At 39.3% G+C, this 23,611-nt stretch overlaps 1 protein-coding gene across 5 annotated transcripts in view; it reads right to left on the bottom strand.

Moving 5' to 3' along the window:
• Window positions 1-616: 616 nt before the first annotated feature.
• The window catches only part of LOC131303578 (uncharacterized), a 34,763-nt gene continuing 11,768 nt past the window's right edge, over window positions 617-23,611 (bottom strand). For 2 of the 5 annotated variants that reach the window (XM_058330516.1, XM_058330515.1), the window contains 13 exons: window positions 22,073-22,194; window positions 21,903-21,992; window positions 18,759-18,794; window positions 18,606-18,661; window positions 16,639-16,786; window positions 6,681-7,125; window positions 6,480-6,571; window positions 3,052-3,601; window positions 2,647-2,782; window positions 2,344-2,385; window positions 1,208-1,373; window positions 976-1,059; window positions 617-876 (listed from right to left, as the gene is read on the bottom strand). In XM_058330516.1, the coding sequence (XP_058186499.1) occupies window positions 736-876; window positions 976-1,059; window positions 1,208-1,373; window positions 2,344-2,385; window positions 2,647-2,782; window positions 3,052-3,601; window positions 6,480-6,571; window positions 6,681-7,125; window positions 16,639-16,786; window positions 18,606-18,661; window positions 18,759-18,794; window positions 21,903-21,992; window positions 22,073-22,194 (2,108 nt within the window). In that variant the 3' untranslated portion in view covers window positions 617-735. The remainder of the gene's footprint in view (window positions 877-975; window positions 1,060-1,207; window positions 1,374-2,343; window positions 2,386-2,646; window positions 2,783-3,051; window positions 3,602-6,479; window positions 6,572-6,680; window positions 7,126-16,638; window positions 16,787-18,605; window positions 18,662-18,758; window positions 18,795-21,902; window positions 21,993-22,072; window positions 22,195-23,611) is intronic. The other 3 variants (XM_058330517.1, XR_009192091.1, XM_058330518.1) reach the window with 3 other exon arrangements.

Here is a 23,611-nt window from a genome sequence, read left to right as displayed (position 1 = left end):
GGGAACAAAATTAATGCCAGAGCGAACAAGAGCTACCCATTGCCAGCGATATTCACTGCCATGACCGACATCCAAGTAATTGCTCATCGCTTCCGGAGTATCACGTGGCATTGTACATGATACTGCCAACTGCTTCCATGGCAACAAATTATGCAGTAGGGGCATTATCATTCATTTCTGTTAGATTGCCACAAATTGTGGCGATCTTTTATTTGGATAGAATACCACGTGGCAATGCCACGTGGTACTTCAGGAGTACTGAAAAATTGGTCCCGACCCCACTGTTTTGAAATTGGATTAGATTTAACTGAAGCCCACTGTTGCGTCAGGGTCTTGAGAGAAATCTCTATTGACTTATGGTCTAATATGGTCCCTCACATGCAAAAATAAGCATTATCTACACATGAATCAAATGTATAATGTCTTGCTTTGTCTTTTAGTCCTCCACATGTGGCCAGACACATTTAGAAAAATATGAGGTCCACCCTTGGTCAAGTACTGTTGCATAGCCTCTCATGTTAGATTCCGGTGTTCAGCGATGCTTTCGATTAATTTTAAGCAAAAGCTATGTAACATGCATAAATGAGTTTGCTAATCAAACACCAAAAAAGTGTCATTTCTTTTTCTCTTGTTTTCTATGATTTTCACTCTAATGAACTGGACCCTAAAAGAATGACCACATGGTCAAATTAATATCATCAAAGCTAAATCTGCAAAATTGAGCAGGATAAAAACTCATTTGTCAGTAATCTGATGTCGCGGCCCATCATCATCCACCCAAACACAATAGTAGAGCAATGCCACAAAGATTAGGAAATCTGTTAACATGAGGCCCACCGCATCAAAAACAAATTTAGGAGCAAATAATCCCCACACCTGCAGCAAAATTCAACAGTAGGATGTGATGAGATATGCTACATAAATACAGACCAAACAAATATTAAACAAAATTGTGGTTGAAGTAAGTAAGAATACCATGAGGTGACGTCTTTGAATTGCAACACATAACATCGTGAATGTGGCTGTGGTGGCTGTAATGAGTCCATACATCAGATACACCTGAAACATAAAGATGATTAAATAGTTGTCCAAAAAAAACAAAGATGAATAAACAACTTACAAGTTCAATTACTGCAGCATGTCCAACATTAAGGGGAAGCATATGACTCCATATGAAGAAAAAAAATGATCTTACACGTAAACTTACCTGGCATAATTGCATGAGAAAGAATCTTTTTTGCTGCTCACCCTGACCAGATGGAACTTGTTGTATAGCAAGAAATGGAAGTCCAAATATTGGTAGAATGTGAGAAAAACCAAATGTATCAATACTAAGAAGAATAGCTTGGGGAACAAGGATGAATTCTTCAAACCTGAAAACGAAGATAGAGGGACTCAGTTGAGATCAAGGTGAACTGCTGGACATTTACTCTAACCTATGAGAAGTAACAACCAGGGAATTATTATTATTATTTTTAAAATTTTTTTTGGTAATGAAGAGTGCCCCGATGAACCGGACTAATCTCTCCGGCACTTTCCACGCATTTGTGTGAGGTGAGGTGGCCCCAAGGACAAATCGCTGCCGAGGGGAATCAACCCTGCGTCTTTGGGGTGGTAAGCCCCACCGTGGCAAGTCGTTTATCCACTGCGACAACCCCTTTGAGGTTACCAGGAAATTATTTTGTACTGACCAGATGATCTTTTCACCGTCCCTTTTTTGCTTGATTGGTTTCCGGAACTATTTCTCATCTAAGCAGGATAGTTAAAACCTCTTCACTCCTAGGCCCTATGAAGTTGATTGGCTTAGTAGTAAGCTTAGGGGCAAAGCATTCCACAACATTCTCAGAAAGCTTGCATGGACACTACGGGTTACTATCTTTGACAATAGAGAATCAATAGGATTCGAAAGCAGTCAGATGCCCCCTAGCTTGCTGTTGGAGCAAATAGTGTATGATGTTTAGGACCATGGCTCCATTTCTTCCATTAAGGTCACTGATCTGATGTTCTTCTGGGCAACCATAGTTTATTCATTTATCCATTTTTGCACCAGTAATCCTTAGGATTTCCCCTTTTTTCTTGCTTTTTGTATCAAAGGGTATGCTCTCTCTATTACTAGAACCTCATTGTTTGTTCTACAATACTATTCATAAATACAACAAAAATGAAAGTGGAACCAAGTACCAAGTTTTTCGAAAGAATAAGGCTATGGGAGGGCTGAGGTATTAGTCATTGTCTTGCCCGACAGCTATATTTAACAGAATATCCAAACCAAAAGAAAATATTTCCAAGAAAAGCAAAGCGTACGTATATGATGTATATACCCAAAGGAAACAGCACACTAACCCAATAAATGCAGCAGCATAATGGAGGCCATCAAAAGCACACCTGAACAAAATGTTGGGATGGGTTAAAGAAATACAGCGTGCAAAAGAAATGAGCTACTTTCAGGGTAAGACACCAAATAATTCATCAATAAACTTGTAATAGTAGGAGTACAAAAGAAAACAATATTGCAGTACTACCGGAGGTTAGATCTAAAATGAATGACACAACCCCTTGGCCTACCCTGTAAAGCACCGATAAGACTAGCAATGACTCATTAAGCAGATAAGTAAAAGTTAAGAGTCTTAAGACTGAACTTCTTACCAGTGACCACTGCAGAAAAAAAGGCACACAGCTAGAAGGCTCCATTGTGAAACAGGGAAAGAAGACAAGGACAAAGTTTGGAGATGGCCATTTTCGGAGTCCTGTTCCAAACATTCCAATCTCATTATGCACCAACCTAGCAAAGAAGTTCTTGTAAGTACCAAATCAGGAGCTCAAAACTACAGTGCTTAAATATTTTAAAAACCAGCATATCTTTATCTTGTGAAAGAAGTCTACAGTGAGAATAGCGACATTCAAATGACTATAAACCATGTTATAGTTGCTAACGGAAATTTAATGCAAACAGCTATAAAGACAAGAGAGTGGCCTAAACAGTCATAAAAACAGAACCTGTTGCTCAAGTATAATATGACAAAGACATAAGGAGTGATGAAGAGAAAGCACCTCCAGCCATGGATGCTAAAGCTACCATGGGTCCTTGTCTTCCAGATAGAATGATAATTGTTGAACTCCACGCAGATAACACGGCTACTATTTTAATGGCCACAGTCTCTTTCCAACTAGACGTTTTTTCTTCACTGAGAAATTGAAGAAGTGCCAGGGATGATAGTTGTCCAAAACCAATCATATAGATTACTTTAGGAATGTAATGTCTCTGCATGTCTATGCGCATAGGAGGCAGATTGAGTAATTTACTTTCCGAGGTCCAATATGCTGCAATGAGAAGGTAGCTAAAGATCGTTCCTCTTATAACATTTTTCAAAAATCTCCTGCATGAGCTGCGAGAAATGCTCTCATGCAGCATGTAGGCCAATATGATCAGAGCTAGCACCGGCAGGAGTTCAGCTATATGCCTCCAGAAAGGATAGCTCTCAGAAACAGCAAGCATCCATGAAGGACACAAATCTGCTAATCCTGAACTGACAGCCTGCTTTGATGGCCCAAGTTCAATACAAAATCTGAGGACAGAGACCAGGAGAACAAACACAAAAGCCTGCAAGTACAATTTCCCAACGTTCAGCCCACAATAAAAATCCCAAGAGTCAAATCATTTCTGGATGTCATCAAAGAAAGAAGATTATTTGCAACCAAAAATAGATCGATAGTAATGTAGATTGAGAGAAAAGTGTTTAGGGTGTTAATTAACCCTAACACAAGAGAGCTTTATTTATATTATTTGAGAGCTAATTACATAACGTAACCAACCAATGTGGGACTAAGTCTAAACTCTTATTCTAACACTCCCCCTCAAGCTAGAGAATATATATCACAAAATCCCAGCTTGGTACATAATAACTCTAAACGTGGTTTAAATAACGGTTTGGTGAAGATATCTGCCAACTAGCTCTTGTAGACACGAAAGAGGTAGCCAACACGCCACTATCTATCTTCTCCCGAACAATATGACAATCTACTTCAATATGTTTGTTCTCTCATAAAATACCGAATTCGAAGCGATATATATTGTTGCCTGATTATCACAATACATAGGAATAGGTAACTGTACGCCAAACCCCAACTCCTCGAGCAAAGCTTTCAACCATACAACCTCAAATGTAGTATGAGCCATGGCACGATATTCTGTTTCAGCACTGGACCGAGCAACAACAGTTTGTTTCTTACTCTTCCAGGTAACTAGATTGCCATCAACAAAAGTACAGTATCCAGTTGTTGACCGTCTATCAGATGGTGATCCCACCCAATCAGCATCGGTAAAGGCCTCAACACGCAAATGACTATTTGAACGATAGAATAGACCACATCCAGGATTAGCCTCGAGATACTTCATAAAAAGAAGACAAGCTTCCCAATGGGGAAGACAAGGGGCTGACATGAACTGACTTATCAAATTGTTAGCAAATGAGATATCAGGCCATGTATTGGGGAGATAATTCAATTTGCCTACCAACAATTTGCCTACCAAGTGACGATAATGGTCTGGATGAGAAAATATCTTCCCCTATCAACACATAGTTTGACATTTGGATCCATAGAAGTCTCCACAGGCTTTGTTCCCAATAAACCAGTCTCCTTTAGAATATCCAGCGTACACTTTCTTTGGGATAGACTAATCCCCTCCTTGGATATTGCTACCTCAATACCCAAGAAATATCGCAACTGACGTTGTAGAAAGTGTTTTAGCTCATCAATACCTTTTTGATAATCCCCAGTAATAATGATATCATCCACATACACAATCAACACTACTTTCCCCAGATCAGACTATATAGAGAAAACAGAATGATCAGAATGAGAGCGACGCATACCAAACTGCAACACAGTATCACTAAACCGGCCAAACCAAGCTCGAGGTGACTGCTTAAGACCATAGAGAGCTTTGTGAAGGCGACACACCTGAGAACGCTAACCCTGAGCAAGAAACCCAGGAGGTTGCTCCATATATACCTCCTTGAGTAGATCACCATGTAGAAACGCATTCTTGACATCCAACTGGAACAACGGCCAACCAAGATTGGCGGCCATAGAGATAAGAACCTAAACAGAAGTAATTTTGGCCACCAGAGAGAAAGTCTCCGCATAAGTCATACGTCTGGGTATAGCCTTTGGCCACAAGATGGGCCTTGTACCGTTCGACTGTGCCATTCAGATTATACTTGAATGTAAATACCAACCGACATCCAACAATAGACTTCCCTGGCGGAAGAGGAACCAACTCCCAAGTGCCATTGTCATGAAGAGTAGACATCTCAGCCTCCATAGCTGTCCGCCACTCAGAAACAGATAAGGCCTCCTGAACAGTGTTAGGAACAGAAATGGACGAAACAGAAGTAGTAAAAGTACGAACGGACGGAGATAGATGAGCATAGGAAACAAATCGAGCAATAGGATGAGAAGTGCAAAGACAGAATACTTTTGTGAAAAGCGATAGGAGGTGGTGGTGGAGGAACCGGATCTTAGGACGGAGGAGGCGCGGTGGGGCTGTTAATACATGTCGCCGACGAACATATACCTGCATGGGTGGCACAGGAATAGGAGGAACATCTACAGGAAAAACATACTCAGACTCAAGTGTATCCGAGAAGAAGGGCAATGACTCATTAAAGGTGACATCAGCACACACAAAGTGACGACGAAGAGTGGGTGAGTAACACTAAGAAATTCATACAACCAACCAACCATTCAAACCCAATATAGCTAACCAACAACCACTAACAGATCGAGATAAGGCATTACCATAGGGGAAGACTAGCAAACCAATCTCAGATGCAAGACACTCTGAATAGTAGATCTAGATTGACTGTTTCGAACATAACTGAGGTCTGGATGATGATTTCGCCAACCAAGGAACACATGCAGACTGTTTCGAGAAGAACCGAGTGCTGGTATGATGATTTTGAACGCTCTGCAGGGAATTTCGAGCCCGAATCGAGGTATTACTGGTTTGAGTTGGAGTTTTCTGAGACTGTCGGCACCCTGGGAATGGGTTTTGCTGGATTTCAGCTTATGGGTCAGGAGTTTCAAAGATTTTTGCAGTCGATCAGGGCTGTTAAGGATCGATTCAGGCTTGTTCAGGGTCGATTAGGGCTGGGTAAGGCTTGATTAGGTTTTCTGTGAAGATAACGATGAAGGGTGATGGCTGATGGAGGAGGGGTGACGTCGGCGATAGTGGGTGCAGTGATGGTGGGCAGCGGTAGATCATTAGGATTAGGGTTTAGGTTGTAAGGTAGGCTCTGATACCATGTTGATTGAGAGAAAAGTGTTTAGGGTGTTAATTAACCCTAACACAAGAGAGCTTTATTCATATTATGTGAGAGCTAATCACATAACGTAACCAACCAATGTGGGACTAAGTCTAAACTCTTATTCTAACAGTAAAGTTACTAACAAAGCTAAAGGAGCAAAATTCTTACTTCCAGTTGCATCTTGGCTTTCGTTATTGAATAGCGTAATTTGAGCATCGCACTTGTGACTGCAAGAAAAACAGTGACTTTTCCTTCTTCCACTAAACCCACAGGTTTTAAATTGAACAGAAAGACGAAAAATATGTCAATAATGAAAGAGAGTATATGCATCCAAGAAACCATGTAAATCTCTAGATAGTCAGAACTTACAAATGTAACTATTTGAAAGGAAGCTGCATGCACGTATTGCCACTATCAGACAGGAAAACATCATTCCGTAGGAAATCCCCGATTTGGCATGGGAACGAATGTAAACTCTGCATAGTTTGTTAAGCCATCTGATGCAAAGCACATGGACAAGAAGTGAAATCAACATTACCCCGAAGCCAATGCTCATAATCTTCAAATTGAACTGGGTCCATTTCGAACGTGCTAGCTCTGCAACACTCGCAAGGAAACTTAAGTATGCATCGATTTGCCTCTTGAGATCAGGCAAAGTTACATGACAGCTGTCACTTTTTTCTGACACTAAGTTTGTCACAGTTTTTGACCAATTATCCATTGCTTGAGCATACAGTGGCGATAGATGCAATAAGTCTTCATTTGAAAATCCGGTAACAGACGAAGCTGAATAGACATCAATGTATCTTTTTACCTACAAAGTTCATGCATTGCTCATGAAAAAAGTGGCAATATAAAATCGGTGAGTTGCTTGAAGCATAAGCAGCCAGCTAACACCCAAACGAATCAATCAGGTGATGTGCTTTGTCTTGCACTTGATTTGTTACATGAGTTGACACCATTCGATACCTTGCAGTGAAGATGAAATTCAACAGAAAACAATTATTGAAATTATGAGGTTCTCGTTGCCTTGGGATTTTAATGCTCTAGGAGCAGTTGTGAGCAGCAGGAGCTTGGATAAGCACAGATATCTAACACGAATAGAGGGTATCTGCATCAGGCTACTGTGCATGACCCTAAACATTGGGATGAAGGGGTACATGCCCAAACGTTGGTACGGGTACAAGGGAACATGCAACATGCACAGTTACATTGCATTATTTCCTACGAAGAATCGATAAAGAGTTCCAACACAGATGCAGCACATAACATGACAATTTTCCAAAATCAAGACATAACGCTGCAGGAAGTAGTATACATTCTTACATGAAATCAGCCCATGCATATAATGCAATCTTCTATCTACAACAAAAAGGTTGGAACAAATCAACGCATTGTTCTGCTCTGTTATGTCCTTTAGTTTGTCTCAGAAGATTTTGTCACAGACAACACCCCATCCTCATCCTCATCCTCATCTGTTCCCGTTTCCTTGTTCTCTGTGTAATTTATGGACGTATCTGTTCCCATACAGCAGGTGTTCAAGCATCTTACCCATTTTCAAACATCCACTACCAGCAGGAACGATTATTTTTCCTTGCATCCTGTTAGCCACACAACATTTAGAGGGTTCCCGTAATTAGGGTCTTCTATTTGTGTATTTTCTGAATCCAGAACATTGAGCCCCTACTCCAATGTTTCTGCCTTCCTACAAATCAGGCCATTTTCAAGAAACTCTGCTGCTTCTCTCAAAACCAATATTAAGCAAGAAATACCCCCAAATACACTTACATCGACTAACTACGACTGTACTCCTCTCAGTATTGTGATCATCCCTCATCTCGAACCTTCATCAACTGGGAAAACGAAAAAAAATTCTGCTCTATTGAAACTGCAATCACCATTTCAATGTTCGGTCAAAGACAAAGTTCCCACTGATTCCACAAATCATTTATTCACCAATCAGAAAATTGGAACATAACTCGTGTCTTACGTTTAGCATCCAAGCACACTTCTATGCAGATTCTTACTAGTAAAGTTCCTAACCTGATTTGGAGTCTCAATCATAGTTCAAATAAGAGAACAATAGCAATCCACAAATGCGCACTCAGTCTTTCTATTCCCTAGAAGTTTGGTAAAGCTTTCATTCTCTCTCTATTCTTCTCTTATCAAAGTGGGAAAAATTCTGCACCGCACTACTACTTGTAGTCTTCCAAAAAACCCTCTTCCATCCATAGAATTCTAGCACATTAAAACCTGAAGCGTGACTTCTTCCCCATCCTCTTTATATGGACGCTTAAAATCCCAAAAAGTTGAGATCCAGTGTGGCCAACATCATTCATAGCAATCCAGCAATCTGCTGATGGTTGAACCCAAACATGGATGATGATAACTGAGAGCATTTATTCCACCCCTCAAAGATGTATTAAGTTAGATTTACTTGTTGAACAGTCACCTCAAAGGAGAAAATTACGAAAGTTATGGCGACTATGAATCAATGATTATGAAACATCAGAACATTCTGTCCAATTGATTTGACATCGCCCAATTTAGTATGAACAACATAATGTATTTAGCATGAACAACATAATGTAGATAATTTCCACACACATTCTTCAACGGCTAGTAATAGAAAAAATTAGACACCTGCAAGACATGCACATAAAGTTGCCCATGGGTGTGGATGCAGCCAACATGTGCCTACTCTGCTCCAAGCAGAGAAGGGTGACCAGCATGAAGCCAATTGCTAAACGCCCCACAACACAATGTTACGTTACCAACTGTCCAAAAAGCTTAGGATATCAGGAAATGAGCCCAACAATATATATCAAGCTATTCAACACCCTCTCTCATATGCAACCCATCTTGCATGTGGAGATGCAAGCATTCATACATACTACCATAGAATGCAAAGTGGAGAAGCATAATGCGAATGGGAAACAAATGCAGACAGAGATACTTGAACCCAAGAGACCTCTCAAAGTTCAAACCAAATGATAATAAGTACCAAACAACTAGTCAATTACAAAGTTCAAAATCAAATGAAAGTAAGAAGTACTAAATTACTAGTTATTAATTATTACTACCTATGTCCCCATTTAGCGGTCCCTCGTTCTATTCTAAGCGGATAAAAAATGAGTTATATACGCAATATGGATCTTGTTTGATAGAGCTCATTTAGAGATATTAAACAATGTTTTCAAATCACATAAAACATCATACATTACGAGATATAAGCAATGAAAAGTGGCACAAACTCCCAAAAAGGCCCGTTAAATGGGGACGAAGGGAGTAACTAATTATCAAACATGTGTTACACATCAATATGACAATATATCGGGGCACTACAAGGTAAGAACGCCTACTTAAACTCATAGCAGGGTACTACAGGGTAATAATGAACAAATGGGGGTGAGGAGAAAGGAGAATCTTGGTCATTTAAACAAGTCTACCCCAGCTGGGATTGGCAATGGATGTAAGGTTTGAAACTTCTTCCAGAACTAATTTGAAGTCTTTCAAACTTTATGCACATACATTTAAAGGTGGTACACATGGGAAGGAGACGGAGAAGGGATTGGTAAGTAGCGATCAAGGGAGTCAGAGTATCTTTGAAATTCGCTGGTAATGGGTGGCGATACCGTAGTGTGGTGGCAAAATTACACTGGTTAACTCAATCAACGAGTTAAAGGTCCATATGGCAGGGATGGGCATAGATAAATTTTTTTTTTGGTAAGTAGGGTGGAAGGTCTGTGATTTTAACTTGTCCAAGCAGAGAAGAAATGGAGAGAAAAGTTGAAGGAAACTATCTTCAAAGGTGATTCTCTGAAACTAAGCCATGGGATGGACAAGCGGCGTGCGTTGAAAGATTTGTGTGCTTATGTTGCTATGGAATACCGCTCAATGGATGGAGTAATACTTCTTTCAAATCTATTGGAGAATTATGGGGTCCTTTTATATCTAATGATGCGATACGTTGAAGATGTCATCTTTTGTTGTGGCTCATCGATGTTGAAGGCAAGAGCTACAAAGTTAAGGTTATGGAAGATCCGTGCGATCAACCTCATGAAGCAAAGAAACAAATTCCTAGACCAAGCCTAGATCTTTCCTCGAACCCAAAAGAAGAATCAAAGGAAGAGGAGGATGATGAGGTGGATATGGAGGGGGACAAGGTACCGGTGTCCGTGGGCCCAATGGAATCACAGGTTAGTGAAACCAATGGGTCCTCTTCTGACGTGGAGCCAAATGTGGAACCCTTTGTGAAAACTCCTTACCAAGTGGATGGGGCTAACTCTTGGGACAATGATGTTGACCTTGATGGAGATAATCTGTCGGTGGGTGACTGCGGAGACAATGATGTTAACCTTGATGAGTTGGGTGAAATTGCTGCAAAGGATACAACCCAAATCTTGGATGATGTTGCAGAGCTTGATAATGGTTTTTGGAATCTTGCAGAAGTGGGCTTTTTAAACAATGAGGATGAAGGTATCCAACTATTTGTGGATCTAAATTCAACCGCAGAGGTTGAGGATACTAGGAAAGCAAAATGGAAACAGAAGTCTATTGGAAATATGTTGGGCATTCTGAAATCCAAGATAAGAGGCGCCAGGCAAAAGCAAAAATGCGTTATATTCAGATCAGCAGTAGTAGCAGCTGCATTATCATCTAAAGGAAATCATTCTCGATGAGGCTCAAGCAATTTTGGCTCTCGACGAGGCTCGAGCATTTTGGGACTTCCAGAAGTCTATAGGTATCGATTATGACTTATGATGGTGGGGAGGAGGAAGTGATTAGGAGGATTGCTCAAATTGGGGAAACTAATGAGGAGCGTTATAGAGCCAAGTTGGCTTTGGTTTAATGTTTTTGGTTTGAGGAGTTGTTTAGGAAGATGTCTCTTTAGGTGTTGTTTCGAGTCTTTGGTATTTAGGGAGGTGTCTCTTTGGGTGTTTGAGTTTTAGGTGTCTTTTTGGGAGTGGTATTGTTTGGCTTCTTGCCAACCTTGGAGGGTTATTCTCTTCCTTTGGGTCCTTTTTCACTATTCAAAAAAAAAAATTACAATATACTACCTCAGTCCCAATTTAATTGCCACTTTTCAATTGATTATATCTTGTAATTTATAATATTTTAGGTGATTTTGAAAACATTGTATTATAAAACAAATCGAGATCAATCAAACAAGATCCATATTGGATATAAAATTCATTACCAATTTAAAGATATAACTAGTTTTTTTTATCCAGTTAGAATAAAACTGGGACAAGTAAATTGGGACGGAGGTAGTATCATACATTCATATACGTGTAAGTTAAAACTATAAGAGAACGAGAGAGGGAATAAACGACTAGAGAGAATAGATGAGAGAGAGTAACTTACGGCAAAGCAAGAGACGATGGCAACCGCGATGAGGCATGACACAACCAATGGCGATAATGCCACGATAGTTTTCTCTTCTGCCACGAGCATTTATTGCTCTGCCAAGCACACTGACTCATCTGTCCTTTTCTGGTCAAAAGTTGGCACCTTATATATTTTGTTTCCCAATTTATCCTTTCTCGAATCAAGAATTACCCTTACACGCGTCTATTGATATCCTTTTTTTTTCAAACGGAGCTTTCGATATCCTTTCCAAGTCTAATTTTCACCTTTCTAGCTCTAGGTTTTGTCTTTTCCTGTTCGTATTGACTTATGAACCAGTCCCTTCCACATGTTTCAAGCTATAAGACCTTTGCAGTTTTCTATTTGTACTCCACCGGTTCCATTCTCATAGTCAAGGTATGTATATTTTATTGCTTGTTTACTTGTATGTTTAGGGATTACTTTTAAGGGTTCTATTTGTGTGCATTCTATTGTATGTAGCTTCAAAAACTAGAATATTTTGGTGAAAACTGTTGATCCTTTGTTTGGGGGTTTATTGGTGTACTTTGTGTCCGTGACTTAAAAAAAAAACTTGTGTATTTTTTATCCTTTAACCTTAAAAAATCTCGGGTTATCTTATTTTGTTTCTCTTAATATTTTTTTTTATTATGAATTTTTGTATCTTCATCATTTTTAAAATGCCACAATCTCTGTTTATTTTTTTATCATGTAGATTTGGTGACAAAGAACCATGGAAATTGAACAACCAATTCAATGCCTCGATGGAAATTCAACTGATCAGATTGATCAAGATGGTATCAACATACAAAATCAAGAAAGTGAAGAAAACAAACAAAAGGACGTGCTTGAACAATTTGGTTGGAAGTTCCAATCTCATGAAGAACTTCTTGGTACACTTCGAGAGTTTTTCTTCTCAATGCAAGGATATGCAATATCTATAAATAAATAAAAAAAACTCAAGAATGGATAGATATCTTACTATCAGTTGTGATAGGGGCACTCGTTACTGTAACAAATGGCATGTTCCCATAGAGCAACGACAAAGGAAAACGGCAACTCGTCTCCTAAATTGTCCTTTTGAATTCCGGTGTAAGACACAAGATGATGGCTTGTGGGTGATTAATGGAGTAAAAAATACTAGCTCACATAATCATGAACCCTCTATTGACATGTCCGGACATCCCTCTTGTCGCCGTTTGTCTATGGAAGAGATCACGAGCATTGAAGAAATGACTAGATCGGGAATACCACCACGCCAAATCCTTTCTTCACTTAGGCAATCCAATCCGAAGCTTCAAGCGGTATCAAGAACAATTTATAATACCAATGTAAAAGTTCAGAAGGACAATTTGGCAGGACGAACTATGATTCAAGCATTGTTTGAAGAGCTTTGTCAAGGTGATTTTACTTTCGATGTTGCATATGATCAAAATGGCCACTTGACGCATCTGTTTTTTGCACACCCTTCTCCAAGAACATTGACGAAAAGCTATACAAATGTCTTTCTGATGGACTGCACCTATACGACAAATAAGTACAAGATGCCAGTACTTGCCATAATTGGAGTTTCAAGTTTTAACAGTTCATTTTACTCTTGTTTTGCATTTTGGAGAAAGAGGGGGAAGGACATTATATTTGGGCTTTGCAAAACTTTAGCAACATATTGGGTCCTACTTGCCATCCTTCTATTATTGTATCAAAAGGAAATTAGCCTTGATGAATGCTATAAAAGTAGTTTTCCCATCAACTACAAATCTTGTGCGTGTGGCATATTGAAAAAAATATTTTGGCAAATTGCAAGCCTTGCTTTGAAACTCAAGAAGATTGGACCAAATTTTTGTCTACTTGGAACGAAGTGATAAACTCTCAAGATGAAGAGGCATTCAATGATGCTTGGAAATTAGTTGAGTGTACAAGGAGAAGGAAAAAGTGGTAAGCTATATTCAAAAGACATGGCTTCCACTCAAAGAGCCGTTTGTGCATGCATGGACTAAAAATAATGCTCATTTTGGAAATCGGGTTTCTTCAAGGGCAGAAGGTGCACATGGAAAATTGAAGAAATATTTACAAGTTTCGACCAATGACCTCTATCAAGTTAAGAACAAAATATGCCTTGCAATTGAAAATGAATTTAAAGAGATAATGACTCAACTCTCTAGTGAGAGGATTCGAATACCTCACCAGTGCATTACTTCTTTAAGGAATATGAGTGAACTACTTAAGCAATATGAGATGTTGAAGCATGGTACCATGAAATCAACATGTACGGGACACTTCATGGCAAATATGGTCTTCCTTGTGCACATAAGATGATTGATTGGAAAGGTAAGGTGCTACCGCTTGAGGCAATACACTCACAATGGAGGATTGATATGAGATCCTTTGCTTTTATTTGGTGGGGGAGAAAATAATTCGAATGGGGGTGAATTTAAAAGGTTACTTCATGAGTTAGAAGATAAATATCAAGAGTGGCCCATAAGCCAAAAAGAATGCGTTCAAAAGAAAATTTCTCAACTTGTAAATCCATCACAACCATGGTTATTGAGCCAAATATTATACCACATAAAGGTCGTCCATCAGGGTCAAAGAAATGCAAAGAATCTAGTTCTACAAGGCAGAATGCATCAAAATTTGAGATTGTGGAGGCAACCCGAAAGCGTAGCATTTGCAAAGGCATTGGTCATAATAGTCGAACATATAAGGGCAAATGGCAGGCGAATGCATTAAACCCAACTCATGCAGCTAATTTGGACGATGACGGAAACAACTCCACACAAACCCAGCTCCTACTTCGCTTGACTGCTTTTGGTTGGATTGAGGGTTAAAACATGTGTGACCATTAAGTCCCACATCGGATAAATAGAAAAATGGTTGGACCTTAATATTCAATTGGATGGCTCACCACTTACAAGACTTAGCCTTTTAAGTGGATATGGGTCATTCAATGTATATTGGGCCCAAGTGATGTGGTGAACTCTGTACCGTTACTACCATACAAATTAGGCCTTGAGCACGCAGTGGCGGCTCGATGCAGTGGACAAACTCCCAACAAGTGGTATCAGAGCTGATGGCAAGCGATCTATGGGAAGACTCTCGGCGCACCATTGAATGGGCTTGCACAGAGAACACTCGTAGAAGGGTATAAAATCCAAGATGACTCCCAATGAAGCAAGGTGGCTCGATGTTGGAGTGCTGTAACGGATGGCTCATTGTCGATGGGGTTGACTCGTCGGGGAGCACGGTGCTGTTGAATTAATCAGCACATTGGCTCTCAATGAAGTTCTTGTCGGGGAGCATAGTGCCAGTGACTAGGCACTTTAGCTCCTAATTGGGATGACTCTGAATCGATGAAATGGGTGTAGAATAAGCCTAGTTCACGAGATAGGGTTGAGAGTTGTAGATCAGAATCAAGGGGGAGTTCGGATGTAGAGAGAGATTAAGGCCCAATGTATGGTTCACACATGAGGGAGAGATTTGTTAGAACATGTGTGAACGTTCAGTCCCACATCGGATAAATAGAAAAATGGTCGGACCTTAATTTACAATTGGATGGCTCACCACTTACAAGGCTTAGCCTTCTAAGTGGATATCGGTCATTCAATGTATATTGGGCCCAAGTGATGTGGTGGACTCTCTACCATTACTCCCATACAATTGGGCTTTGAGCACATAGTGGCGGGTCAATGCACCAGGCAAACTCCCAACATTGAACAATTGAGGTAAATTATTTCATTGTTTGTTCTTACACTATAGTGATATTGTGCATGTGTAAGTCTTTTTATAATTAATCACAACTTTTCACATTTTCTTTTTGCAATGATTTATAAAGAACTAGTTTGGACTTTGCAATGCTTTTCTGAGTCTATGAAGTACCAGTTTGGATTTTGCAATGTTTTCTGAGATTCACTTTAATTTGCCATTTTAGTTTGGCTTTAGATGAAAGTGGAAGAAGCATTTTTTCAATGAGGAAGTGACTTTATTTTTTGATATCGTTATTATATGTCGACAATTTGTAAGCTTAATTTTCTTGAATGTTGATTTATGCTCGTTATTGGAGGGCCAATTCCGTTTATGTATTGGAGAGAATTTTTTTGGTATTTTTGTTGGAACCACATGAAAAGATAAGTTTTTGTCTTCTCAATTTTAATGAGTAGTAAATTTAAAATGGTGATTCTTGAACCATGTGTTTTTTTATTAGATGTAACAAACAAAAGAAAAAGAAAAAAAATGGAAGTTGGGAAAAATGGTTAGACTTTGTTGGGGTCAGCACCACAAACATAAAGAACTAAATGAATTGCTGCGTTTTTCTAAATATTTTGTTCAGTAAAAAAAAGTATTTCGTTCTTGTTCGTTCAGTAAAGTTGAGTTTGCTCACTATCCAACAAAGTTTGGGTCCACTTGACTTTTACTATACTGATATGGGCTACATACTAAAATTGGACGCTTTCAAGCCTTTTAGAACTAAGGGTAATTTGGGAAACAAAATATATAAGGTGCCAGCTTTTGACCAAAAAAGGACAGATGAGTCATTGTACTAGGTAGAGCAATAAATGCTTGTGGCAGTAGAGAAGGAATTGTGGCATTATAGGCGTCCTTTTAAAATATGAAACTTACACATAAATTTTGGATTTTAAAATATGAAAGTCGGATTTCCGAAAATTTGTCCAACTTTCATATTTTAAAATCCGAAAATATGTGCATTTCTCATATTTTCAAATCCAAAAGTCTGTGCAGCTTTCATATTTTATAATCCAACAACGTCGGGACAGACTAATTGAATATGCTAGTGCTGGTGGTGTTGCCAACGGGGAGTGATGGGAATGGGTGGTGTAGAGGAGAGAGAGGGAGTGACGAGAGGGGTTGATGGAGCTCAGTGGTGGTGATGGAGCTCAGTGGTAGTGGAGAGAGAGAGAGAGAGAGAGAGAGAGAGAGAGAGAAAGAGAGAGAGAGAGAGTACCTGCCATGAGTTCATGCATAGCACATTGACATAATTTTGCATCCATTCTTCTGTAATTGAATGATTTTGGAAAACATCATTGCTAGAGCGTTTCAAATTCCATGTTCCAGCAGCTAAAGCATATAGTTCAGGATTCACAGACCCAATGCTGCAAAGAAATTAGCAACATTATTTTAGAAAGGGAAATGCAGATTCCAATGCCAAAGCAAGGTGTAGAAATACAACTGCATGCCACCAAGCCTTATACTTTATATGACATTTTCAGCTTTATCTACAAATTTAGATGATAATACCGTAGCCATGCAAGCTTTCAAGAAAATGAAAATGAAAACAGTAACTCCAAAAATGATAAAATGAAATCAACAGGGAAAAGATAAATGAAAGCTCAAAAGGATTTCACATTCTAGAGTGACAGTGTTTTTTTTAATCAGTTAGAGTGACAGAGAATAATGCCAAGGCCGCGTAACAAATCGACAAAAGTGGCCATCAAATGAAATAAAAATATCATGGTTGACATAGTTTAAGTCTCAAAAGGACTCAATTGTCTTTTCTTTTTATTGCTGACAAGGCAAAACAATATGACTTACACCTATGCTCTATGGACTAGTCTAAATTTGTGAAGCACACCTGTAAGACACTTGCCAACTGGTATGTGTCCAACATGTCTAATTAGACATACACCAATAAATATGTTTTAAGCAGCAGAGTTTCACATGAACGATGCAGAATATTTGCATTCAATGCAAAAAGGGAAGTTTTATGCTAGTTTATAACACTATGTTTCCTGGATAAAGGAAAGAAGTATGTGAGAGAGACGAAGTTAGTAGTGTGACTCGTGTTCTAGTGTCTTGAGAATGACAACTAGATGAATTCACTTGGCACATTTTCCCACCGGAACCCATGTACCATTGACTTACAAAAATAAGTGAAACAATTCCGGGAAAATTTCAACACCGGACATGTAGTGCTATCAAAACTTAGTTCCATTGAGCTTCGTTTCCGTTGGTTGGATTCACTATATTAATGTACATGACTACCTTTATACGTCATGTGTTAATAGGAAAAAAGTAAAAGAGGCACTATCCTTAGCCTTTAAAGATGTGGAGCGCGCTTGAAGAAAATGCCAAATTTTAATTTCTTCTAAATTTACAAAGTAAAAGCATCTGAACATTAAAAATTCAAACTCTTTGCAATCTCAATCTCTAACAACTGGCCCATGTTGAATGTATAAATAATAAAGTTGTCCTTCTATCTAACAGCTTAAGCTTTTAGATAAGTTGGTAGTTAACAATCTACTATGGTATCAGAGCAGGCAATAGATCCTGTATTCATACCCCACCGCCTACCTAATGTTAAAATATTTACACGTGTTTTAACCCGCTTATGGAGGAGAGCCTGGCTACACATGAGGGGGCGTGTTGAAGGTATAAATAATAAAGTTGCCCTTTTATCTAACAGCTTAAGCTTTTAGATGAGTTGGTGGTTAACAATCTAATAGCCCACCACTTTGGAGACCACAGAAGTTTCGCATCTCTCTTGGACAAAAGTTTATACCAGGTCAATGACTTGACATCATCAAAGGAACCAGTCCAATGATTAGTGGAGAGAATTTTCTCAAAAGTGGTTAATATAGGGGATCGAAAGGGCATCGCAAAGGCTCCCACCACCGTGGGTCTGCCAAAGGTTAGATGTACGCGATCTTAACTCTTTCATTTTTTTTCTTCCTTATTCTTTTCCATTTTGCAACCGGTTATGCCAAGCCATAATGGAGCAACACTACCTCTTATCTAGGCTTCTTTGGAATAATGTAGGGGGGGTATCACAGCAGGTTCTATAAAAGGAAATCAACTCTAGTAACTTGTCTACTCTACCAGATACCATGAAATTCATCTAACAGTTAACTTTGTGAACCATGGAATGAGAATGATGACTCAGAAGTTAAATTTCAGAAAATGCTTATGTTGCACCTTCCGAAAGGAAAGGGAACTCCAAGCAATGCTGCTACTGTCACTGCAAAGTCAATCTGTAAAAATTGGTTAAGTGCAGTGCATAAACAATACAGGTTATTCATTTCATTTTGAGCATAAACTCCAACAATCAAATAGAATGGTAGTCCTAACCTGTTGCATTGAGTTTATGCAAAACATCCTTCCATCCTGAAATTCAAAACATGAATATAATACATCGACAGCAACAAATTTTTAAGATGAAACCAATACAAATTAGACAGACAAAGAATCTACATTATCATCTAATCTGCTATAAACCTTCGACAAAGTATAACAAGTACAGAGTCCACAAGTATAACCCAAATATTTCTCTGATACATGTCTTCTTAGGATCCAATTTCACTGAGGAGAAATCAAGTACATAATCTGAAAACCTTTGTACAATTAGAGGTGAGTTAGATTGCTTTGGAAGCCTTCTAGCAAGTAGGATATACATGCATGGGGTGCCTAACCATTAGATGTAGGGAGGGTGATAATAGAGGTGACTTAGATAAAGAGAGAACAACTAAACAGGAGGACCAAAGTCTAGGATTGTAGACAGAGCCTTCAGCTGGTTTGAAAGTGATGCAAAAGATTTGCATGGGGACGGAGGGGCCTTTATATAGGAGAGCCGAGCTGCCAAACCTATGGAGACTGCATGGAGGCACACGTCAATCACAAATGCCTCTCCTATATGCGGGATGTTTGTCCTATGAATTTATCTGTATGAATGACTTGTGACCTCCTCTGTGGGTATGAACAACCCTGTTAGTGGGCATGGAATTACTAAAAGTGGAGCTAGAAGTAACAGAGATTAAGATGTCTTTACTTTAGTGAATTTCTTTTTCTAAGACCAGTAAGATAGCATTTGAGTGGAGGTCATTCAGCCAAGCTGAAGGGGTTACAAGGCATTCAAGCAAGCTATCAAGCAGCTCAATATTGCCCTTGAGATTGTCTCCGAACAGCTTGGTCTGACGTAAAGGAACTGCACTCAAGTCACTGAACAGGGCAATTGAGGCAAATTGAAGAGCCAACGTGGTCCACGGTGATGAAGGGCTACCTCATCAAACCCAAGAATGGCATGGAGATGACAGGGAGTTGCCATAGAGGAGACGTGGTAGGACCATGTGGTTCGCAAGACCACTGGGTGATAGCTTTAATGCTGTTAACGGCCAGCATCCATAGTCAGGTTACCTCCACCTCCACCAGAGATTTATGACAATGCTTACGCTGTGGGTATCATCTCTCGGTAGTAACAACCTCATATCATACAAGTAAAATCATTTGGTGATGGCCCACATCTACAAGAGTCAGATTGCCTCCACAAGAATTAGCCTGTCTGTATTACTAGGTTGTTTGCGATGTTTCAATAATACTTCTCTTCGGCTGTATAGTTAGCATCCTGTTGGCCCGCTTTGTGATCCATATGGTCCTAGAGCTGCATGTGGCGCTGGAACATCTATTATGTCAAGGTAAATACAATATGGGCAACGGGAATGGCCTTTTGGGACTGAATGACACTACTGCTATTCTTGGATCTTGAGGAACCATCTAAACCATCCTAGAGCTGATCAAAGAAACTAGGTCTGGCCAGCCTAACTATAAGGGGTACTTTTCAAACTCAATAGTTCCATGTAAAATCCCTGCATACGAAGTAGTACTGCCAATTTAAATGCTAAAACCTAGTTGCAGCTTCCTCCTCTAAAGGTATCTTGCTCCTCACTCCAAGCTCCCATCACGATCGAATCTCACTCCTAATGGAAGCTCTCCTCTAAAGGTATCTTGCTCCTCGCTCCAAGCTCCCATCACGATCGAATCTCACTCCTAATGGAAGCTGGGTTTCAGACTTCCTCCTCTTTAAGATGGGAATTACCACTTGAGTTCCTGCTCAGAAGATGAGAACTTTCTTCCATTGACCCATTGACTGAAGAAGATTAGACTGTTGGTGATACACCAACCGGTGTTGACAGCCGGAAATGTCCTCCGACAGTCAAGTTAGTTTTCTCTCAGCCAAACTGTGGACTAGAATTGCTAGTCTGAGAATTTGCAAGGAATATGAATACCACTATAGTTTTACTCACGATGCTCTTGCGAATCAGATTTCAGGATCCTTGGTTGTGTGACTTCTTCAAGTATTTATACGCGAATTTGGCCAACTATCCATGGTTACCAGACTTTTAACCATGGTAGTGCCATCATAACAATCTTTGCATAAAGACCTCCGTGTGTGGGTCTAATAGCCCCATTCCTGATACGGATGGCGGGATATCTGACAGTTATTTTGGTGGGACAAGTGTTTAATTCTTCTTGGACACGACTTTGGAGAATTACCCACCTTCCACCGAGCAAGCACACACCTTGCCTCTCCCTGGAGGAATGACTAAGATGTTCGTTGAACATCCTCTGACGTTATCCGAGGCCGAGGTAGCTTATACGAGCATTGTGATGATATTACTTTATCAGAGAACTTAATCCTCCTCGGACTTTTAACCACGTCCGAGGTGCTTGTTGACCAAGCTTGAGGTCGGGACTGAGGACCTTGTTGATTGTTGACCTAACTACTCGGTTGAACTCGGCCGTTCACCAAGTCCTAGGTCAGCGTAAGCTTCTGATCCTCTGAGTTCTTTTGGGGAACTTGTGTTTGTCTCCATTGTGCCTTTTTAATACTTATTATTTTCACCTCCCACGGATCCCAAAGAAACTAAAGAAAAGCTACAGAACAAGAGAAAGGCACAGTCTACGAAGATGACAAAAATCAGTCAAGACTCAAATGTAAGGTATAAATTACATCTACGCAAAAAGATAGAACATTTCTTCAAATCTAGAGTTTTTTAATTACATAAACAAACAATTCATATAGCAATTTCTAGACTAAGGAACTTCACATGTACAATTCATATAGCAACCACGAACAAAAAAAAAAAAAAAAAAAAAAAGGGAAAGAAATATGCTCCATCCAATCCCCAAGTTTTCACCTCAACATTTCTTTGAAGCCTCATTAGTAAAATACCTTCAGAGGACCTAGTTAAGGAAATAAGGAATGATTATTTAAACCTACTCACGAATGCAGGTAATGTTTATCAAAGGACTAACTGATATAGACGGTTGATTTATTTGTTTAAAAGAGCCTGGCTAAAGTCGCTTTGTGCTAATACCAAAGACTTGGGACCAGATGATTTCTATCTGAAGATCCGGATGGTTTATTAATTTGTTTCCCTCAGTTATTTTTGCTCTTGTTCAACAGTAGCAATAACAATTGGAGAAGAAAAGTAATACCACATCTAATTGACAGGACGATGTATCACGCTCCAACGTCAATGAAGATGGAGGATCCTTAAAACCCATCGCAAAGATTACTGTTTCAACCTGCATAACGTAAAGCTAATTAGCTTAAAGTTAGGTTCATAATCACATAAATATTGTAAAGGAGATAACAAATACTACACCTCTTCAGCACTTCCTCCCCCATGATCGCCATTTATGGTTTGGCCATGGTCACCCATAACAAGAAGTAAAGTATTTTCATGTAAGCCTCCAGGACCTGACTGGCCCTCCAGCACTTCAACAACTTTCTGGAGCAACATATAATCAATTCACTCCAAATAGTGTAGAAGGGCAGCATTTTGACGAAATTAAATTGCACTTTATGGACCAAAAACATTTAGGAACAATATATTCCAGAAGAGAAAGTCCAAGGTCATGGCAAAACCAACATGAGGAAACTCAACTAAGAATGAGACCCAATTTTTCAATATCCCTTTCTCAAACAACAACCAAGTTAAGAGCCCCAACATTATTCTTCTACTTTCTCTCTCTATAATTTAGGCAGCGAGGGTTTTGGTGAAATTCTTTAAAATCTTGGTTGGTCCCAGATCTCATCTCGGCGAAATACAGGCATCAAATCGGCACCAGCCGGATTTGAGTGCTGTTTTGGAGGCAGATTTAGGAGCAATTTGGGGTGGGTGGTAAGGCTGATTTGGGGTTTGATTAAGGGGCTGTTTTGGGGGCCGGTTTGTGAACCAATTAGTTTGAGTGCTATTAGGGGGATGTTTGGGGCTGATTTCGGGGTTAGTTTGGGTTCAGAATGTAAATAATTAAATTGCCCATCTCTCTAACAGCTTAAGCTAAGCTTTTAGATGAGGCGGTGGTTAACAATCTAATATGGTATCAGAGCAGGCAATAGATCCTGTGTTCGAACCTCATTGCTTACCTAAAGTTAAATATTTACACGTGTTTAATTTTCAAGCTTAAAAATAAAGTACTTACCACAATAATTTTTTGTGCACTAAGGATCTTGTTTGATAGATCTTGAAGAGATCTTTTAAACGGTGCAAAAAAAAAATCAACAATTTATTTTAGTAAATACTTTATTTTTAAGTTTGAAAATTGCACGTAGTTTCGTAAGGGACCAACTTTATGGGACGGAGAGTAATAAAGTTGTCTCTCTCTCTAACAGCTTAAGGCCATCTCCAATAATATAACTAAAGGATATATTAGGGTCAGAAATTAGCAGTTAGCATCAATTTATTTTTATGTGGGTGTCCAATAGTTATTAAGTACATGTTGAAATTAACAATTGCTAGCTGTGTAGTTAACTGTGCTTGTAACTTTTAACTCAACCCAGAGAGGAGAGAGAGAGAGAGAATAGAGAAGAAAGAGAAAAGTGGTGTCAGTTAAAAACAAAATGGCTGGGACACTGGAGGAGAGAGAAGGAGATAGGGTGTGGGGAGAGTCAGAAATGTATGGCCCACCAGTGTATCTTTATGTGCATATATGTACTTTCAGCAATGAAATTACTTTTGCATTAAGTGGGCCCACCAGTGTATCTTTATGTGCATATATGTACTTTCAATTCATGTAAAGGGGCCCACTTAATGCAAAAGTAATTTCATTGCTGGGGCATCTCACTTTTTGTACTTTTGTTTCATATAATCACACAATTTTAGTTCAACTGTTGGAGATGGCCTAAGCTTTTAGATGAGTTG

Source organism: Rhododendron vialii, chromosome 10a, assembly GCF_030253575.1.
Source record: "Rhododendron vialii isolate Sample 1 chromosome 10a, ASM3025357v1".
Lineage (NCBI taxonomy): Eukaryota > Viridiplantae > Streptophyta > Magnoliopsida > Ericales > Ericaceae > Rhododendron > Rhododendron vialii.
Note: the sequence above shows the minus strand (reverse complement) of the source record. Positions and strands in the feature narration are given on the sequence as shown.